The sequence below is a fragment of the Paramormyrops kingsleyae genome, chromosome 1, assembly GCF_048594095.1.
Source record: "Paramormyrops kingsleyae isolate MSU_618 chromosome 1, PKINGS_0.4, whole genome shotgun sequence".
NCBI lineage: Eukaryota > Metazoa > Chordata > Actinopteri > Osteoglossiformes > Mormyridae > Paramormyrops > Paramormyrops kingsleyae.
The window spans coordinates 38,857,014-38,874,085 of record NC_132797.1 but is presented as its reverse complement, the minus strand read 5'-3'; the positions used below and the strand labels follow the sequence as shown (position 1 = coordinate 38,874,085).

At 38.8% G+C, this 17,072-nt stretch overlaps 1 protein-coding gene across 7 annotated transcripts; it reads left to right on the top strand.

Moving 5' to 3' along the window:
* Positions 1-528: 528 nt before the first annotated feature.
* On the top strand, positions 529-15,260 carry LOC111859056 (uncharacterized). Of its 7 annotated transcripts, XM_023841390.2 has the most exons (10): positions 2,327-2,433; positions 4,354-4,478; positions 4,551-4,601; positions 4,783-4,897; positions 7,078-7,151; positions 7,799-7,996; positions 11,877-12,023; positions 12,140-12,229; positions 12,439-12,582; positions 12,784-15,260. In XM_023841390.2, the coding sequence occupies exons 2-10, from the start codon at positions 4,362-4,364 to the stop codon at positions 12,910-12,912; spliced, it is 1,065 nt and encodes a 354-aa protein (XP_023697158.1). In that variant the 5' UTR covers positions 2,327-2,433; positions 4,354-4,361; the 3' UTR covers positions 12,913-15,260. The 7 variants fall into 7 exon arrangements, with proteins under 7 accessions (XP_023697155.1, XP_023697158.1, XP_023697159.1 ...); XM_023841387.2 differs by lacking the exon at positions 2,327-2,433 and adding an exon at positions 529-547 and having other exon boundaries at positions 4,354-4,601; XM_023841391.2 differs by lacking the exon at positions 4,551-4,601.
* Positions 15,261-17,072: the final 1,812 nt, after the last annotated feature.

The following is a 17,072-nucleotide window of genomic DNA, read 5'->3' as shown; positions in this document are numbered from 1 at the left end:
TTTCTTATTGCACCCAGGGGTGGATTTACCATTAAGCAAGTGTAGGCAGTCGCCTGGGGCTCCCAAAAACTAAGGACCCCATTTAGACAGAATTTTCAGAAATTTCATTTATGGATGGAAGATTATTTGATCATTTTAATTATGTCAATATGTTTGTTTTTTTTATTATTTGTAGCAACAGTTTTCAGGATAGACAAAGTTGCCTCCAGTCTTGGCTACTACTACTTTGACACTTCAGGCTGGCCAGGTTTATTTTCACAGTGGAGCCTAGTGATACCGGTTATTTACTGACAAAAGTGAACCGGCGCAACCGGTTAGAGTGGTATTATTAAATTATTAAAAGACATGGCGAAAACACAATTGAATGGAAGTATGCAAAAATTCCAGACTAACCTTAGCCTAGGGGACGGAGTAAGGTACAGGCCACAGCCTAGGGCCACGGCAAAAGAGGGAATGGCTAAACTTCTTAAATTTGGCAAGATTTAGGATACCCAACTCCCTCTGATCAGCGTATTTTACTGAGAGCACTCCCTCCCCACCCTGATTGGTAAGTTTTACTGCAGGCACCCCATGTGTTTAGCAGATTATTTATGTTCATTCCTATTTATAATAATTTTTTTTTAACTCGTTCCTCTTTAGGCTCAAAAAAAAAAAAAGCTCAAATGGCCCTACTTAGAGGGCCCCTTTTCCATGTCAGCCTAGGGCCTCCAGAGTAGTCTACCTGGTAACACTTTGACAGGACACAAATAATATAGTATTATACTATTACTGTCTACAAACTAAGCCTTAATTACATACTAATCTTATATTAATTAATCATTAATGAATCATGACACATGTTTGATCTCAAGCAATTACTGCATTTCTTACTATATTTGTTAATTCTGTAAACCTCTGTGAACTACTGAAGGAACTACTGAAGGAACTACTGCATGAAGGCACAAGTCATAACAAGTTAAATACTTCTCATATTTGTTCATCATTAATGAATCAGGATTCCTCTTCCATCCCAAGCAGTTATTATATTTGTTATTATATCTGTTAATTGTGCAAACCTTTGTGAACTACTGAAGAAACAACATAATTAGAGTAATACAGAACGGGAAAAAGGAAGGAAAGAAATTAAATAAAGCACAGAATAACACGTGCAACACTTATGGTTTTTCACCATTAATTAATCAACGCATCTTTTATCTTAAGTAGCAACTATATTTGTTCATAATTTGTACTTCAGTAGTAACTGAGTTATTACTAAGTATTTGTGCCACATCAAGTAAAGTGTTACTGTCCACGCCAATTTACCCTAGAATCCTCGAAACTTTAAGAATCGGGCGCCACTCAGCTTTCATATTTTCAGAATCGAATATGGTATCCCTCTCTGGCAGCAAATGAACTCTGTTGTGCTCAACATTATATTTTTTTCTTCTAAATATCTCTTTGGTATGGTTACTGGTTGAACTATATCGATTTCACCCAAGCGCAGTTTTAATAATTAATAATATTATTTAATAATTAAAGGCGTACATCTAAAAGGGTTTGAAACGGTATTCTGGACGGTGCCAATATTACTGTTTAAAAAATTCAAAGAAAACCGAAACACATAACCCGCGACACGATCAAGTCCTCCACACAGAAAGTTCCGTCTGTTGCAAGAAAAATACGTATACAACGTTCCGCTACATTGTTTTCATTAAGCATAAGCTTTATTTTAAAACAACGTACTAAAATTAAAATATCTGAACAAAATCATGGAGAGGTAACGATATTAACTAGGACTAGTTAACTGCAGGTTAGATCCGTTTTAAAATATTTATGATATGATAGTCAAGATAAGCAGTGTGAAGAAGACGATGATTATTTGCGTTTATTTAGTATTACTCTCGCTGTCATACTTTCCTCAGCGGTACTGATAACATATATGTTGTATTCTGTCCTTATGCAGCATCTTATAAAACATGACGATCAAACCGTACAAGTGCAGTCAAAACGTACTGCTTTTTATTATTTACACATCAGATTTGCTGGTTTATACCGATGTTGTTTTAGATAATCATAATACAAGTGTTGAAATCTTTACTTTTATGTAATATTCTTCCTCACCGCCTTGTGAGTTTCTGCAAGCTGTAACCAGAAACTATATGCTATATGTTTCAAGAACCTGCACACGTGCGTACGTGTTTTTTTTTCGCGAAATACGAATAACCGGTTTCTGGTATTTACTGCCATATCTCTATATTTTGGCGGTGGAGGGAGGTAGGGGTGCGTTATGTGGGCGTGGTTTACTTGTGACATTTCACCGAATCACCGACAACATATTTTAACCACTGTGACGCGAGAATCGAGCTTCAAGTGACACTGCGCGAAACCATTGGTTATAATGAGCTATAATCATAATGTAATCTGGTTATAATCATGCGGACCCTCAAAATACAGGTAATGTTATAATTATGCTGGGATGTATAAATAGTTGAGTTATATTTATATATAGCCTATACATGTATACATATATATGTATATATATATATTGTTTTTCAAGAACAAGATCGCGTTGATGGCCTTTATGTCAAGTAACAGATGTCCAGTTCATATACGTAAACTTAGGTAATGGAAAAACTATTATGTGGCTATATTATATATTTATTAGGGAATTGGTTTCGTGTAGTCAGTAGACCAGTAATCCCCAACCTTCACGGTAAGCGAAAAGCTTTATCAAGCAATCTGTTCGCATTAAGATAGCTACTGTTTCCAAGTGTGGTATTATATGTTCCGCTTTTAATAGCGTGTTGTTTTTTGCGCGTTTCAAGGTCATAGATAAATAGCTCATTTTTTCTCTGAAATCGCCGCAAATTTAGCTGATCCCTATATATAGTATGTTTAAAATTGTCCAGATGGATATAGTCATGCAGAAAGGAATGTTTCAATAGAAGTCTAATTGCTGATAAACGCATTACGGCGAATAATGTTAACCTATTACAACACATTGAAAACCGACCAATAACCAAAATTTGCGCATTGGACTTATCTGTACTTATTCTTAGACGAGAATGGACGTGAAATTAACGCGGTACGTACGCTTAATGCTTCCCAGGTTTGCTTGCGCTATAGAAACAGCTACACTGCAGTGACGGAACAAAGTAGATACAGTACTTCTACAGTACCCTTCTCCTTCTCGCCACACATTGAATTTAATCACCATTTAACTACTTTTTTGTCCTGGATTGATATATCTTTTTGAAAATATGACAATATTTGTAATTTACATTTTTAATATCCATGATAAATAGCACGTTGTACTAAAGTGTAATAATTCACGCTGTCTGTCAACCCGCAGTCTACTAAACAGATTTATACGGTGGTCTAGACTATATAACATTCGTGTGGTATTTATTCCAGTGGAAATTATATGTATTACTGTTTATTTATTGCGTTTCTAATGCAGGTACTGTACTTACCTTAATCAAAAATTAGAGTACTATTGAACAGTACACTAGTATTCCCGTGTTATTCCATGTTGTTACAGGTACATATGGTGGCATTATGACTCTGCAGTAGGTAAAACTGTTGCCCCACACGTCCAGTTTTGTGGGTTTAAATCCCACCCTTCATCTGTGAATGTGGAGTTTGCATGTTCTCCCTGTGGTGTGCAGGTTTGCTTCAACAGTTCGAACACATGCAGGCTAATCAGTCTAAACCGCACATATCAAATGTGTGCTTGCAGTGGATAGGTTGTCTCTAAAGTCCCATTCTTCCAGGGAGAGGCTACAGATCACCTTATACTTACTTGGATATTTCAGATATTAAAAATGTAAAAATGGCTAAATATTCAGTTAAAGGCAATACTAACTTTGTTCCTTAAAATAATATATGCAAATAAAAGATTTAATGTATGTGAATTTTGTAAATTAGTAGCATTTACAGACGCTCCTCTACTTACGAACTTTCAACTTACAAACTTTCAGACATACGAACAGAGGACTGTAATTCCAAATTGTGTTCATTGGGCTCCCATTTCCTGTCCGCAACATCAATATTTTTTTTTCTGCGCACCAATTCTGTCTAGTATAACTTCTGGCCGCTACTCCCGTCGCGCAGCAGCATAGCATCCGTACTCCCAGCATCCTAGTTCTTTGTACTTGCGTACACCCTTAAAATGATGTTGAATAACGACTTACGAACATTTCAAGTTACAAACAGCCATTCGGAACATATCTCATTCGTAAGTAGAGGAGCGTCTGTATTTGTAAATAATTTTGAATATTAATTATAACTCAATAATACCATATCATAATTGCACTCAATAATTATTTTTCCACTAAGGTAACATTTGCAAATAAAATGTGTGATATTTTGCAGTTTTTCTGATGGATACAGCAGAAGGGAATCCACTGGGGCGTGTCACACTATTCTTCGTGGAAGACAGCCTGTACTGTAAACAGGCAAGAGCTAGTCTCTTTGACCTGGGATTGCCAGTGCAAGAGGTAGACTTAAAGCAATATTCAAAATTAAGGTGCCAGCTGAAGGAACTCACTGGGTCCCACACTGTACCACAGATTTTCTTCAATAAAGTCCATGTCGGTGGTAAAGATGACCTGGACAAACTAGTGAGTTTCTTGGGTATAAGATGTTATTGTGCTGTTCTTAGTGTGAATAAAAGTGTACATCTCAGTGTCAATGGAGTAGTTGTTGTTTTATAATTAGCAAATAAAATTTCAATGGAATTTTTGGCTACTCGTCATTGGGTTCCACATATAAGAGGTTTTGCTTTTATCTCTCATTTATTAGTCTCCAAATGAGCTGGAGCATCTCATGCGGCTGGTGTGGGAGGAGCCCCTGAGTTTGGATGGCCCCCAACTGCTGGGCGACTGTCTTAACAAAGAACCTAAGGCCCATGGGGAAGGTGAGAATCAAGCTTCCCTATGACACAGAGATGGTCCTTTTCTAAGGCATTTTTTGACAAATTATTCCCCTTGGGGATATTTTATGAAGTGGGACATCAATTAGATTAAATTTACTGAATTTTGTATATCTTACAAATTTATGCTAAACTGAGCCAGGTATCCAGTTTTTTTTTTTTTTTTATTCAATTTTTGTTCACAGTTAACTATCAAAAGATGGCTGGTAACATGTCACGTAATATTTCTGTAGGGGTCTGTTTGATCATTGGAATGGTATGAAGACTGAGGAAGAGTTTGTCAAAAAAGCTGCATGTGTGTAGCAATACTGCAGTTCTAATGTGAGAAATACATGTGTGTATAGTCTATAAAGGCTTTGTTCAATGACAAACCTTTGTTTAGAAAGCTTTGCCTTGTTTGCCTCCCCAGCAATTTTTGTGAGGAGGACAGATTTGTGGACATGGTTCCACAGTTTATGCAGAGTGTAGTGATTGGCAGCAATATGGAGAGCTTGAAACTATGCAGATACAGCTTCTCACAAGAGTAGCCAGGGGATTAGCTTGTAGGAAAAATGCCTGGACAGGTTTTCATTCTGCTTCTGTCATCCACTAAGACAGTCAGGCCATGCTATATGAGGTTGAACATGGGCCCACTGCTGCTTTTTCTATTTCTGCAAGTATAATTTGCATGTAAATTGTTTAGGCAATGTGTGTTGCAGTGTATTGGTTTGAGCACAAGGAATTGACAGTTGGGACTGGCTAACAAATCAAAGTACTTATGAAAAAATTAGAAGTGAACTGCTTCAAATAAAAATAAGCTAACAGGCATCCTGAACCAGGTCACCACCTTCCAAGAAAGTCAGGTTTTCTGCCCACAAACCTCCTTCTCATGTAAGTTAGTGGTACAAGACAAACTGCACTGGATTCAAGTGCAGCAGAAATACACAAGTCAAACTGACCAAGCTAAACAAAAACTAAACTAACCATGCCAAACCTAACTAAGAAACATTTTTACAGCAACAGTAAGGGAGCAATCTTAGACAAAGTTTTTCTGCAAACAAATATAGAAATAAATTGTTTGATACGTCCTGCACTAGAAGAAAATTGGGTATGATTTTACTTGAGGGGGTATAAATAATGTAGTAGTACACGATTACTTAATGCATTAATTAACTAGTAACTAAGTGTAAGTTACACACCGATCCCATTCATTCATCTTTAATCAAACATGACGGTTCATGTATTTCAAGCAGGGACTCTATTATTTTCATGAATTGTTTTTGAGTAGCAACTGAGTAACTAAGTTATTTGTGTTTGTTGCAATGCATCTGGCCTCTGCTGGTGTGTTGGAATGTCATTGCTGTATGTATGCGCTGGCTGGGACTGTCTGCATACATGAACAAATGTAGTATGCACACAAGAATACATGCACACAATTATACGCACATTGTAACAACACACATAATATAGATGTGTGAGGTTTAAGAGCATGTACCAGTGGCTGTTTGTTTATTTAGCCACTAGAGGTCATTATAACTGCTGGTGCTGTCAATTTATGATCCCTCCTGCAACATCCAACCCAGGAAGTAAGTTCCATCTTTTTAACACAAAGTGGTTCAACAATGTGATCCTACATTTTTTAATATATAAAATATGCATAGGCATTATATACGATTTTGTCTTTATGAAACAAATCAATTTAGTTGTACATGATGTAAAATGTAATGTGTATCAGACAACTGATCTTAAATGAAGAAATCTTCAGCATATAGAATCTGATGAATACTAAATTACTAGATCATTTTTTATTTTTAACTTTTTGTTGTCATGAAATAATGCTTATTATTATGCATACCAAGCTACAATTATGTGATCTGAAGCCACAGAAGGACACCATATCTTACCAGGCAAATATTCACCATTATTAAGTCACACATAAAAGAGATTAAGTGTAGTATATACTAAGTATAGTATATTTCATCTCTTAATTTTATGAACCATGCTGTCTAAGCACAAAAAAAAATCAGTGATGCATATAAGTTGATCTTTTTGAAATACCTTAAATTTTGTCTATGCGGGAACGTTCTTAAAAAATTTTATCTCCTTACCTCGAAAAAGCCATAGAGATATAAATGTGACATTTGAATGAACAGTATGAAACACTGATTCTGTTTCTATTCACACAGCAAACCAGCTGTCAATGATGCTGCAGAATGTGATTTTGAGACTGTACTCAGACCACCTTTCTGCAGATGGCAAGGTATCACCGAATAGGCTTTTTTTTTTACATTCATAAATTGGTCACATACTTCAAACCTGTGCAGAATTAGGGACTTTACTCAAGCAGTTCTATTTAAGGGTCATCCTCAGAGGTGTAATGACTCTCATGTTGCCCTTGAGCTCTGCATAATTAACTTTTCTGTCCTTTTGATTTTTAGTAACTTACAAAAGAAGCTAACCTAAAGCATAATATTTGAAATATATTTCCCTAACCCTTTTTGGTCATAATATTTCAAAATATTTTAGTTAAAAAGATTAGATTATTAAACATGTTTCTAGCAATATATAGAATATTTACAGACATTACATAAGCAGTACTGTATAAGCGATACATTGTTTTGTGTAGCAACAAATTACCCAATAGGATAAAGTTATAGGGTATTTATATAAAATGAAGGACGTTGATCTGTGAAGGACGGCTCTTTGTTTAATTTTTTAAGTTGTCTTTAAATTATAAACCTGGAACAGTCGGACTAGTTTTTATCCAGGTTTGGAAATCAATTAGACAATTAAGATTAATTGCGACAAAAATACATTCACAGCCCCTGATGGACCACAGTTCAATACCCCTTGAGCAAATAATTTACAATAAATGGAGAACACTCATTATTTGCTATTGACTCACAGCAGGTGGACTACAAGGCCATCTCCCGCAGTGCAGCATTTGAGAGCTACTGTGAGCTGACAGTGCAACTGCAGCACATCCAGCTGCAGCAACTGAATCATGAGGAGAAGCTGGCTTTCTTTATCAACATCTACAATGCCCTGGTCATCCATGGAAACTTGCACCTGGGCTCCCCAAAGAATATATGGCAGAGGTACCGGGTAAGGTCACAGGCTGAGAAAGCAGTGAACTGCTGCTTCCTTTACATGGGTATCCAGACTCTAGTGAAGGAAGGGAAAATGGCCAGAATAAGGGCTAGGATTATTCTTGTAATAATAAGGGTTTATTATGTAGTATGGCAGAGTGTGGATACAGAAAATGCACACAGAGAGCATCGGGTTGATGAAGCAGAGAGAGGCAGATTTTATTAAATAAAACAAATTGTCGCAGCATGGCAAGGGAAGTTTGGGATGGAAGGCGGTGATCACCAATGTTTGTAGCAGTTCCTCCTGGGAAACGTGAAGAGTTCTGAAATGTCCATAGCTGCCCTCTGTTCAGGGTGCTGTTATTAGTCCACGGTCACCTGTAAATTGCCCAGAGTAGCCAGTAGCTGGGGTCTCATGACACCACTGCAGCAGCACATAAACCAGAGCTAGGATCACTGAATCACATCTTGAACTAAACAACATTCCCTTGACTCTTGGGAATGAAGGCACAAAACCACTGTATTGGGCGTCCCCTAGTTACCCCAAGGCCCAGTTTGAATGCTGACTATGGAAATCTTAGACAGTTATATTTTATTTAGTCGATGCTAATGTCCAAAGTGACACAGTTGACAAAGCAAGGTTAGCCAGTCCTTGGAGCAAACAAAGTTAAGGGTCTTGCTTAATGGCCCAATGGTGAAATATCTGTGCCAGCCATGGAATTTGAACCGACAACCTTCTGATCACTAGCACAGCATCCTTACCCACTGAGCCATACCCCACCCCAAGCTCCAGAAGTATTCTTCTCGATTGTACCCTTCCCAATCCACATGCATCTGCACCCAAAAAGAGTCCAAAATCTTGTTAACCATGTAAGCTGGAGTGCCAGAAAGTATATGGCAGAGAGGTAGCCAAACACAGTGGGCTGAAGTACAGGGGCTGGAGGAGGGATCTGTGGAAATCAGGGAGGATCCTCATATTGCCAGAGAAGCAGTGATGGTAAGAGAATGGATTATTCTTCTCCTCCACCTTGAAGCATCCAGTTTACCATGGAGTGAACTGAGCAGCAGATTCTGTGCTGACAGCCAGACTTTTTCACCAGGTTTATACATCATCACAGGCCCTCTCCAACAATTTTCCTGGTGGACTCCTGGAGACGTGCCTTGCAGGAGTGCAGATCCAAGTATGGCAACATCTGCAGAAGTAGACAGTACTAGCAGCTTGATACGAGACTATCAGCCTTGTGTTCTGACACTGATATCAGCTGACCATTTGGATCCACAAAGGACAAAGACGAGAGTTTCATCTTCAGAAGAGGGCAAATTTATACTGAAGTCCATGAACAGCTGGGCCCAATGGGTGGAGCAGACCTGGAGCACATTGTCAAGGTTTCTTCTGCTGGGGTACAGGTGGAGCAAGCTGTTGCAAAGTCCTACAAATTTTTTTGTAGTAGTGGGTAATCAGAACTGTGTCTGCAAAGACCTTATGGTGCATTCCACACCAGGGTGCCCTGCCAACTGCAAGAATGCCCCCACTTCTGCATCTTGGACCAAATGCTTGCCTGCAAGAGTCTATTGGAAGGACTTCCTCCTGGGTCATATGCCAGGCCTCCTTAATTTCTGAATCTTCTATGTCATCTGCCAAGACAAGAACCTTATATTCATGAACCCTGGGCAGTATGAAAGAATACACCAGACACTACTGCCCACTGGTCCATAGTGCACAGTGCACAAACTGGCCATACTGGAATGGTATGTGGTTCTGTGCCTGAAGACAGAAGGTCACTGATTCAAATCCCATGGCTAGGAGAGGGATATCACCATTGAACCTCTGAGAAAGGCCCTTAACTCTAGTTGCTCCAGGGACACTGACGGAACAGCTCTCCCCCACCAGAGAGTACTGCCCACTGATCCCACTGATGATCCTCTGGAAATATGCCAGGTTCTTGTGAGCAGATATGTTCCATCCTCCAGCTAGTAAGGACAGTCCTTCCAGGCCTTTTTACTGCCAGGAGCTCCCTGTTCATCATGTCCTTGTTACTCTCAGTGGGAATGAGATATTTGAAGAATTAGACATAGGAATGGATCTTCTCATCACTGGAAGATCACTAGCAAAGGATAGGGCCTATTCTCACAGCTGAGGCATTGACTTCAAGGATAAGTGGCTGTGAGCAGTCTGAGTACATGAGGAGAAGAAAGAGATAAATTGGCATTTGAGGTCAGATAATGCCCTACATAGCTCAGGCATCCATTTGAAGCCCGTCAAGTTTTTATGCGTCTGAATGATTATGGTAGTGACTGGATGAAACAATGATAAACATTTGTAGAGCTCATGAACCTCAGAACTTGTTTATCTGAAATAGGTTTAGGCTAGTCGATCACTGCTTGCACCTTGCTGGATGCACCTTGTTTGGGGATGATTATGTATGCCAGGAAAGGAAATCAGTTGGCATAAGACAAACATTTCTCAGCCTGTTGAACAACCATTTGAGTTCCCGCCTTATTAGCTCAATGCATTCCTTTTTGGTCCAGGAGTAGATGAGGATGTCATTCAGGTAAACAAAGACCACACAGCCCAGCATGTAATGCATGACATCATTCACAGAGCCTAGAAGACTGCTGGAGGACTGATGAAACAAGGCATTACTGGATACTCATAGTGCTTAGTTGTTTATCCTCCTCCCGGAGCTACACTAGGTAGTAAGCCTTGCTCAGGTCCAACCTGCTGAAATTAGTTGCTCAGTGTAGGTACTCAAAGGCAAAACTCAACCAGGGGAAAGTGTACTCATTCGTGATTGTTACTATTGAGAGGATACTAACCATAGGTGGATGGGGGCCTTCTCCTTGCCCATGAATGATAACCTGCTCCAGGTGGGGACATGGATGCACAAAAGATGCCACTGGCAACATCCTGGACATAACCTTGATCACAGGAATAGAAAAGGTATAGTCACCTATGAGGAGAACAGGTATGCAGAAGCAACAGACATCTGGCCAGTGTGGTAGCAGCATTATAGCCTTTTTCCTCACTGAAGATCCCTTGGAGGGTTAGGAATTTTTGGGTAAGACTGAATAAGTCTAAGGTCTATATACAGTTATTCATTTAGTGGACACATTTGTCCAAAGTGATGGACAAGTTAGGATCAGAGAACATAGTCAGTCAGTGTCCCTGGAGCAACTAGAGTTAAGGGCCTTTCTCAGAGGTCCAGTGGTGATATCCCTCTCCTAGCCATGGTATTTGAATTAGTAACCTTCTGATTATAGGCACAGAGCCACATACCACCCCAATATGGCCAGGTTGAGCATGAGGGGGGCAATGGGCAGTATTCTCTGGTGTTTGTTGGCAGACTGACTGACAGAAAAATTTCCATGGGGTCACACCAGCCAAAGAAAATTTAGGTCTAGGGGTAGGTTGGTAAGTCAATTAGGTGGAAGAAGATAACTTCCAGATGGTGCATACCTCTTCCTACTCGCAGGGCCTCAGTACAAGCAGTGACCATGTCAGAACCAGATGGTCAAGCACTCAAGGCAGTGATCACCAGAGGTTTTTGAAGTTAACAGACTAACACCCCCTTCCCCTGGCACGCACACAATTGAGTTAGTTGATACACAGGGAGTTGAGTCCAGACTAAAAAGCACTCAGGAAGAGGGTTAGCATTACTGCAAGAAGATTTCATCCAATGCCTTTACCAGTAAGGATCACTAAACCACATCTTGAACTACCAGCAACTCTGTTTACCACCATTTTGTTCAGTACCATGGAAATCTAGTCAATGTGGTTCCCACCTTTGTTTCATCCATCTAATCCAAAAGCTGCATTACTACAACATTTAGTAAATGTAAACTTTTACATTTAAAACATAAATGGTCATGATGATACTTGTTTTATTTTTTTTCAGTTCTTTAACTATGTGAGCTACGTAATTGGGGGAGAGCTGTTCACGTTGCAAGACATTGAAAACGGGGTGCTACGGGGGAACAGAAGGGGCATAGCACAGTTGTGGAAGCCCTTCTCTGAGAGTGACCCACGGCTCCAGGTTACTTGTGTTAAGTACAGTACTATTAATCAGCTCTTTCTTATGATTATAATGAAAAGGAATCTAGAGTGTGTTATGATATGTAAAATATTTTAATCTTGGTTTGACTGCTGCTGCTCCCCCAGGTGGCACTTCCTCATCCAGAGCCCCTTGTTCACTTTGCCTTGAATTATGGTGCCAAGGGATGCCCTCCAATTAAAACCTACATAGCCAAGGTAAAGAAATATTAATGACTTTAACAGTAAACTGCTGTCATCATCTTAAGTACATTTTTCATGAACCATGTGTTGGCAACTTCTGTCCTTACCTGTCATAGACAGTCTATCAGCTTTGAAGTTTTGATTTGGGTTTAGAACATTGAGGTCAAATGAAGTAAATGCTCTTAAGCCCATGAAAAGTGACAAGTATTTGGTAAACACGACAGGACATCAAGAGTCAGCTCCATGCTTCTGCTGAAGCCTTCCTGGAAAATGACAACAGCTGCATGGTTGATGCCACTAAAGGAGAAGTTAAGCTCAGCCAGATCTTCAAATGGTACAAAATGGACTTTGGAGACACTGATGAAGAGGTACTATAATGCCCACTATTTTAGCGTGGCTCAAAATTGAATGTGCACCACAAGTTCTTGTCCTTAAATAACTTATATGCAAATACCATACTCTCTGGGCTTGTAATCTTTGTGTCAATGTTTTCATCATAAGCATTTCCATGAAATACACCATGATGTGCAAATGAAAATGTTTTATCACATGGTGATTTTTTTACACAGTTACTGAACTGGATCTTAAATCATATGAGGGAATCACCAAAGAAGTCCAGTCTTCAGACCGTATTGGCAGCAACCAAATACAAAGTGAGCTACATGCCATACGACTGGTCCACCAACAGTATTGACTGAACTTTCAGTATTGACAGCTTCACTGTGCGTAGATGGGACCTCAGGTGTACCAATTCCCATGTAAAAGCACAGTGAGATCTGAGAGAAAGCACAAGTCTCTCAACAGAATATCAGCGCCTCAGTATCCTGCACCTTATATCCTGACTACGCATTCTACAGCAGTATGTGTGTGACTCTTAACTGTCTGTTTAAAGACAAATATTAACACCATTTTTATGGCAACAGTTATATATTGATACTGTCATATATAAATCATTAGAAGTTCTGCTGGCTGTTGGATTACATTCTTATAATGTGTCCTGAGGTGAAGTTAAATGAACTATGAAAATGAACTATGCAGTAATTTAAAACAACAGCTTAATGCTGATGTGTTTTAATGTGTTTAATGTATTGCTTTTATTTATTTATTAAGGCATTTTATTATTCTGTAGAATTACTGTTTGTCAATAACTATGGTTGTTTTCTGATACCAGCATGTTGGAAACCTGACACCACATTGCCTTGTCAAACTCCAGACAACAGATACAGCCATGGCCTATGTGCACATCTACTTTAAAATGCACCTGCTAGGTCCCCCATATCGCATGCAGTACAGAAATCTATCAGTTGAAAATATAATCCATACGAGACAGTTTCTTAAACCATATTTATAATTTTTACTACTGTCCAGTCTGTTCCTGTGTGAATAGGCATTTTCACACAGAAAAGCCTCTTGTAATTCATTACAATGGAAGAAAAACCTGGACAGAACAAGTTTACAAAAAATTGGTGTAGAATGATAATAGCATGTGTTAAATTTTCAGCAAGACTTGTTTGAAATTTGGAGCAGTGCACTCAAAATACATATTCACAGCACATCGTAGAAAGCAACTGGAATGTGCTGTCTGACCCTAATGTCAGTGCATAGTCTCTAGAGCAGGGTTCCTCATTCCTCTTTCTGGAGATCTACCATCCTGCAGAGTTTCTTTTCAACATAGCTGGCTCTACTAATGAAATGCTACTGAAAGACCTGATTATCAGGTGTGCTAAATAAGTGTTGCAACTAAGCTTTAGGGCTGAGTCTGAATTCAAGGGCTGCATCCTTCTAAGGCTGCATTTGAAGTCTGAATACAGCAGTGCGATAAGGCTCCTTCTAATGTGGTCTAGAAATGCGTCCTTCTTTTGCCAAGTCGTGAAAGATTCACCCGATGGGTCCTTTGCTGCCCAGCATACCCTAAGATTCATTGCACAGAGATAAAGTGGGTGTGTCCCATCTAGGTGATAGGAGCTGCACTTCATGACTCAAAGGTAAGGGTGGGAACAGCTGGTGACACAAATAGGAAATAATCCATAGGCCATACCATCCCATTTGACAAAGCTTTCTGTTCGATCTTTGAAGAACATAACTTACAAAGGCCATGTCTTTGTAGACCAGGTCCTTCAAATGATGCAACACTTGAATTTGGACATAGCCTGGATCTCCAGGAGTAGTAATGAGCAGCCCTACTCTACAGCACATTTGTCTTGCCTGTAGATCGATTTTGCATGTCCTGCCACTTGTATGTTGCATGTTGAATACAGGGCTCTGACTCTCACTTTGAACTTTACAGAACATCAGACTCCCCAAGTTCCCTGTAACAGTGCCTTTAAAACTTGCTTGACAGATCATACCTCAGCAACACTAACCCTTGTTAACAGGTCTACGATTTGTTACAAATATTAAGTAACATTTACCGGTATATGACATATATATAATAATTTCCTTAACTGTAATGTTCAGAGTTTACCTCATTTCCATTTAACATCAGGAATTAAAATGTGATGCAATTTTTTCTAAAATAGAAAAAAGATGATGATATTTTATTATTTTCCATGGGGAAAATAATCAAGTATGTTTTTGCCTATCCCATCTTGCTGTTTATGAAACACATACACAGTTGACAGATAGTTTGGAGGTTACATCCAGGGGTGTAACAATGCACCGTGGTACAATATTTAGCAATTCAAAAAGATGCAAATACACATTGTAGGGGTATAACAATGCACAATGGCACAAAATCATTTATTAATATTAACACATGAGGACGCAATAAGCACAATCTCAGTTTTGCTTTGAGATTTTGTTTTTGCATTTTGCACTGGACTGTAAAGAATAAGGAATAAACTGCAAGAGAAAAAGAAATGGCTTGAAAACACCATTTGTTTGTAAATGTACATGACTAAATAGAAATAAATAAGAACCATGAGATTTTAGTTTTCAGTCTTATTTTGTTGAATATATTGAACTGCATAAACTTGATTTACATATGATAAGCAATTTGTTTATGCCTCTCCAGAAATATTAAATATGCAATGAGCATTTAAATTGACTTAATCATTGGTGTCATTTTGTTGATGTTCCTCTGTTATGCACTAGACTGTAAAAATGGTAACATTGTATTGTGAATTTTCTGGATCAGATGCTACTGGAGTGAAATTACTTGAATTTATGGTAGTTTATCTCTTTCAATTGACTCTTGACTGGAATTCTCTGGGTCCAGCATTCACTGCATATTGCTGCTAGAAAGGGGACTACCAGGATGACAGCACTGTATTCCCTGGAAAGCCCAGTCACCCACTCCACCCATCTAATCCATACTTCACCCACATTCCAGAACCTCTACAATTTATAGAAGTTATGGATGGATCAAATGGAAATTGGAAAGCCAATAAATGTATTTACCCAAATGCAAACTTCACATATTAATTTACTACACATGTCAATTTGCACAATCTTTCCCCACCAATTTGACAGTTAGCTGTATTTCTTTGTGTATGTCTTAATGTCCATGTAATAAAATGTCATTTGTATATGTTTAAATAATTATATATTTTCCCATTTGCACTTTAACCAACATTTTTCATGACATAACAGTAAGAATTGTTGTCATTCTGACAATCTTTTCTAGTTAAGCTTTCCTTTTGCTTTTCAGAAAGAATGAGAAAAGCATTACGTTTTAATTCTTTGGGCCTTCAAATATAAAATGCAATGCATAAAATAAGCACTAAGAATCAACTGAATGTGTTTTGCTGCAGTACTTTATCAGTTTAGGCCCTTCAAAATAAATGAATGAACTCAAGATTACATAAACTTTACAGCATGGGCCACAGGCACAGTGCCAATGTTTAATGTATAAATTAGTGCTGTCAAATGATTAAATTTTTTAATCAGATTAATGACAGGGTTGCTGTGGATTAATTTTGATTAATCATGATTAAATATCATTCATTTTTAATCTATATTAATCGCATTTCATTTTGCATGAGCAAACAGACTCAAGAAAAAAGGGAATATATATGAACTTAACGTGGTTATTGAACATCTTGAACACAAGTCGGATGCATTCCATCTGCCACAAAAGTGCAATACCATGGACCCATATCAAAAAGCAAGATTTTCTGCTTAGCCGGACAACTTGTTGGATTTAAGGTACCTTAGTTTAAATGGTCTTTATCTTCGTTCACTAACAATTAGCCCGAACTACCGTAAATCCGACAAATAATCCGACTAATCATGAAATCCAATTCAACCTGGTTAATTGCCATTGTTAGCAATATCAGCTGATAACACATTACACACAGTGCTTTACATATAAAACTGCGTAGCAACACGTCCACAGATAAGTTGGACGGTATAGTTTGTGCGACCGATTTAATGAGCCACAAATGAGAAGTAGTGCTTAAACAGTATAAAACTACAACTTTCCCTTCTGTTGATAAAGGGCGCAGCCATCTTGGATTCTTAACTCGGGATCCTCTGTGCTGCTCCGAGATATTTCTTGGATCTCCAAGAAACGGGAATGTGCATGTCGTCACTTCCAGCTTCAAAACTCGGAATTCGACTCGGAATGCAAGTTCCTAGGGCAAATGGAATGCACCAAAACTGGCCGAATGTCACGCCCCGCTCCGTCCGCTCCCGATGTGTGCCACGCCCACCTCGTTACCTCGTGTTCAGCCCTAATTGTGATCGCCTGTGTCCTGTTAAGTCTAGCTTGTCTTGTGTATTTAGTCCTCGTCTGAGTCAGTCTTCCCCAGACTTGTCATTGTATTGTCCGTCGATGTCCGTACCTGTCAGTCCGTTCGTGCAATTAAACCCAGTTTCCCTGACTTCCTGGCTCCGATCGCCTATTTCCCTGCTCGCC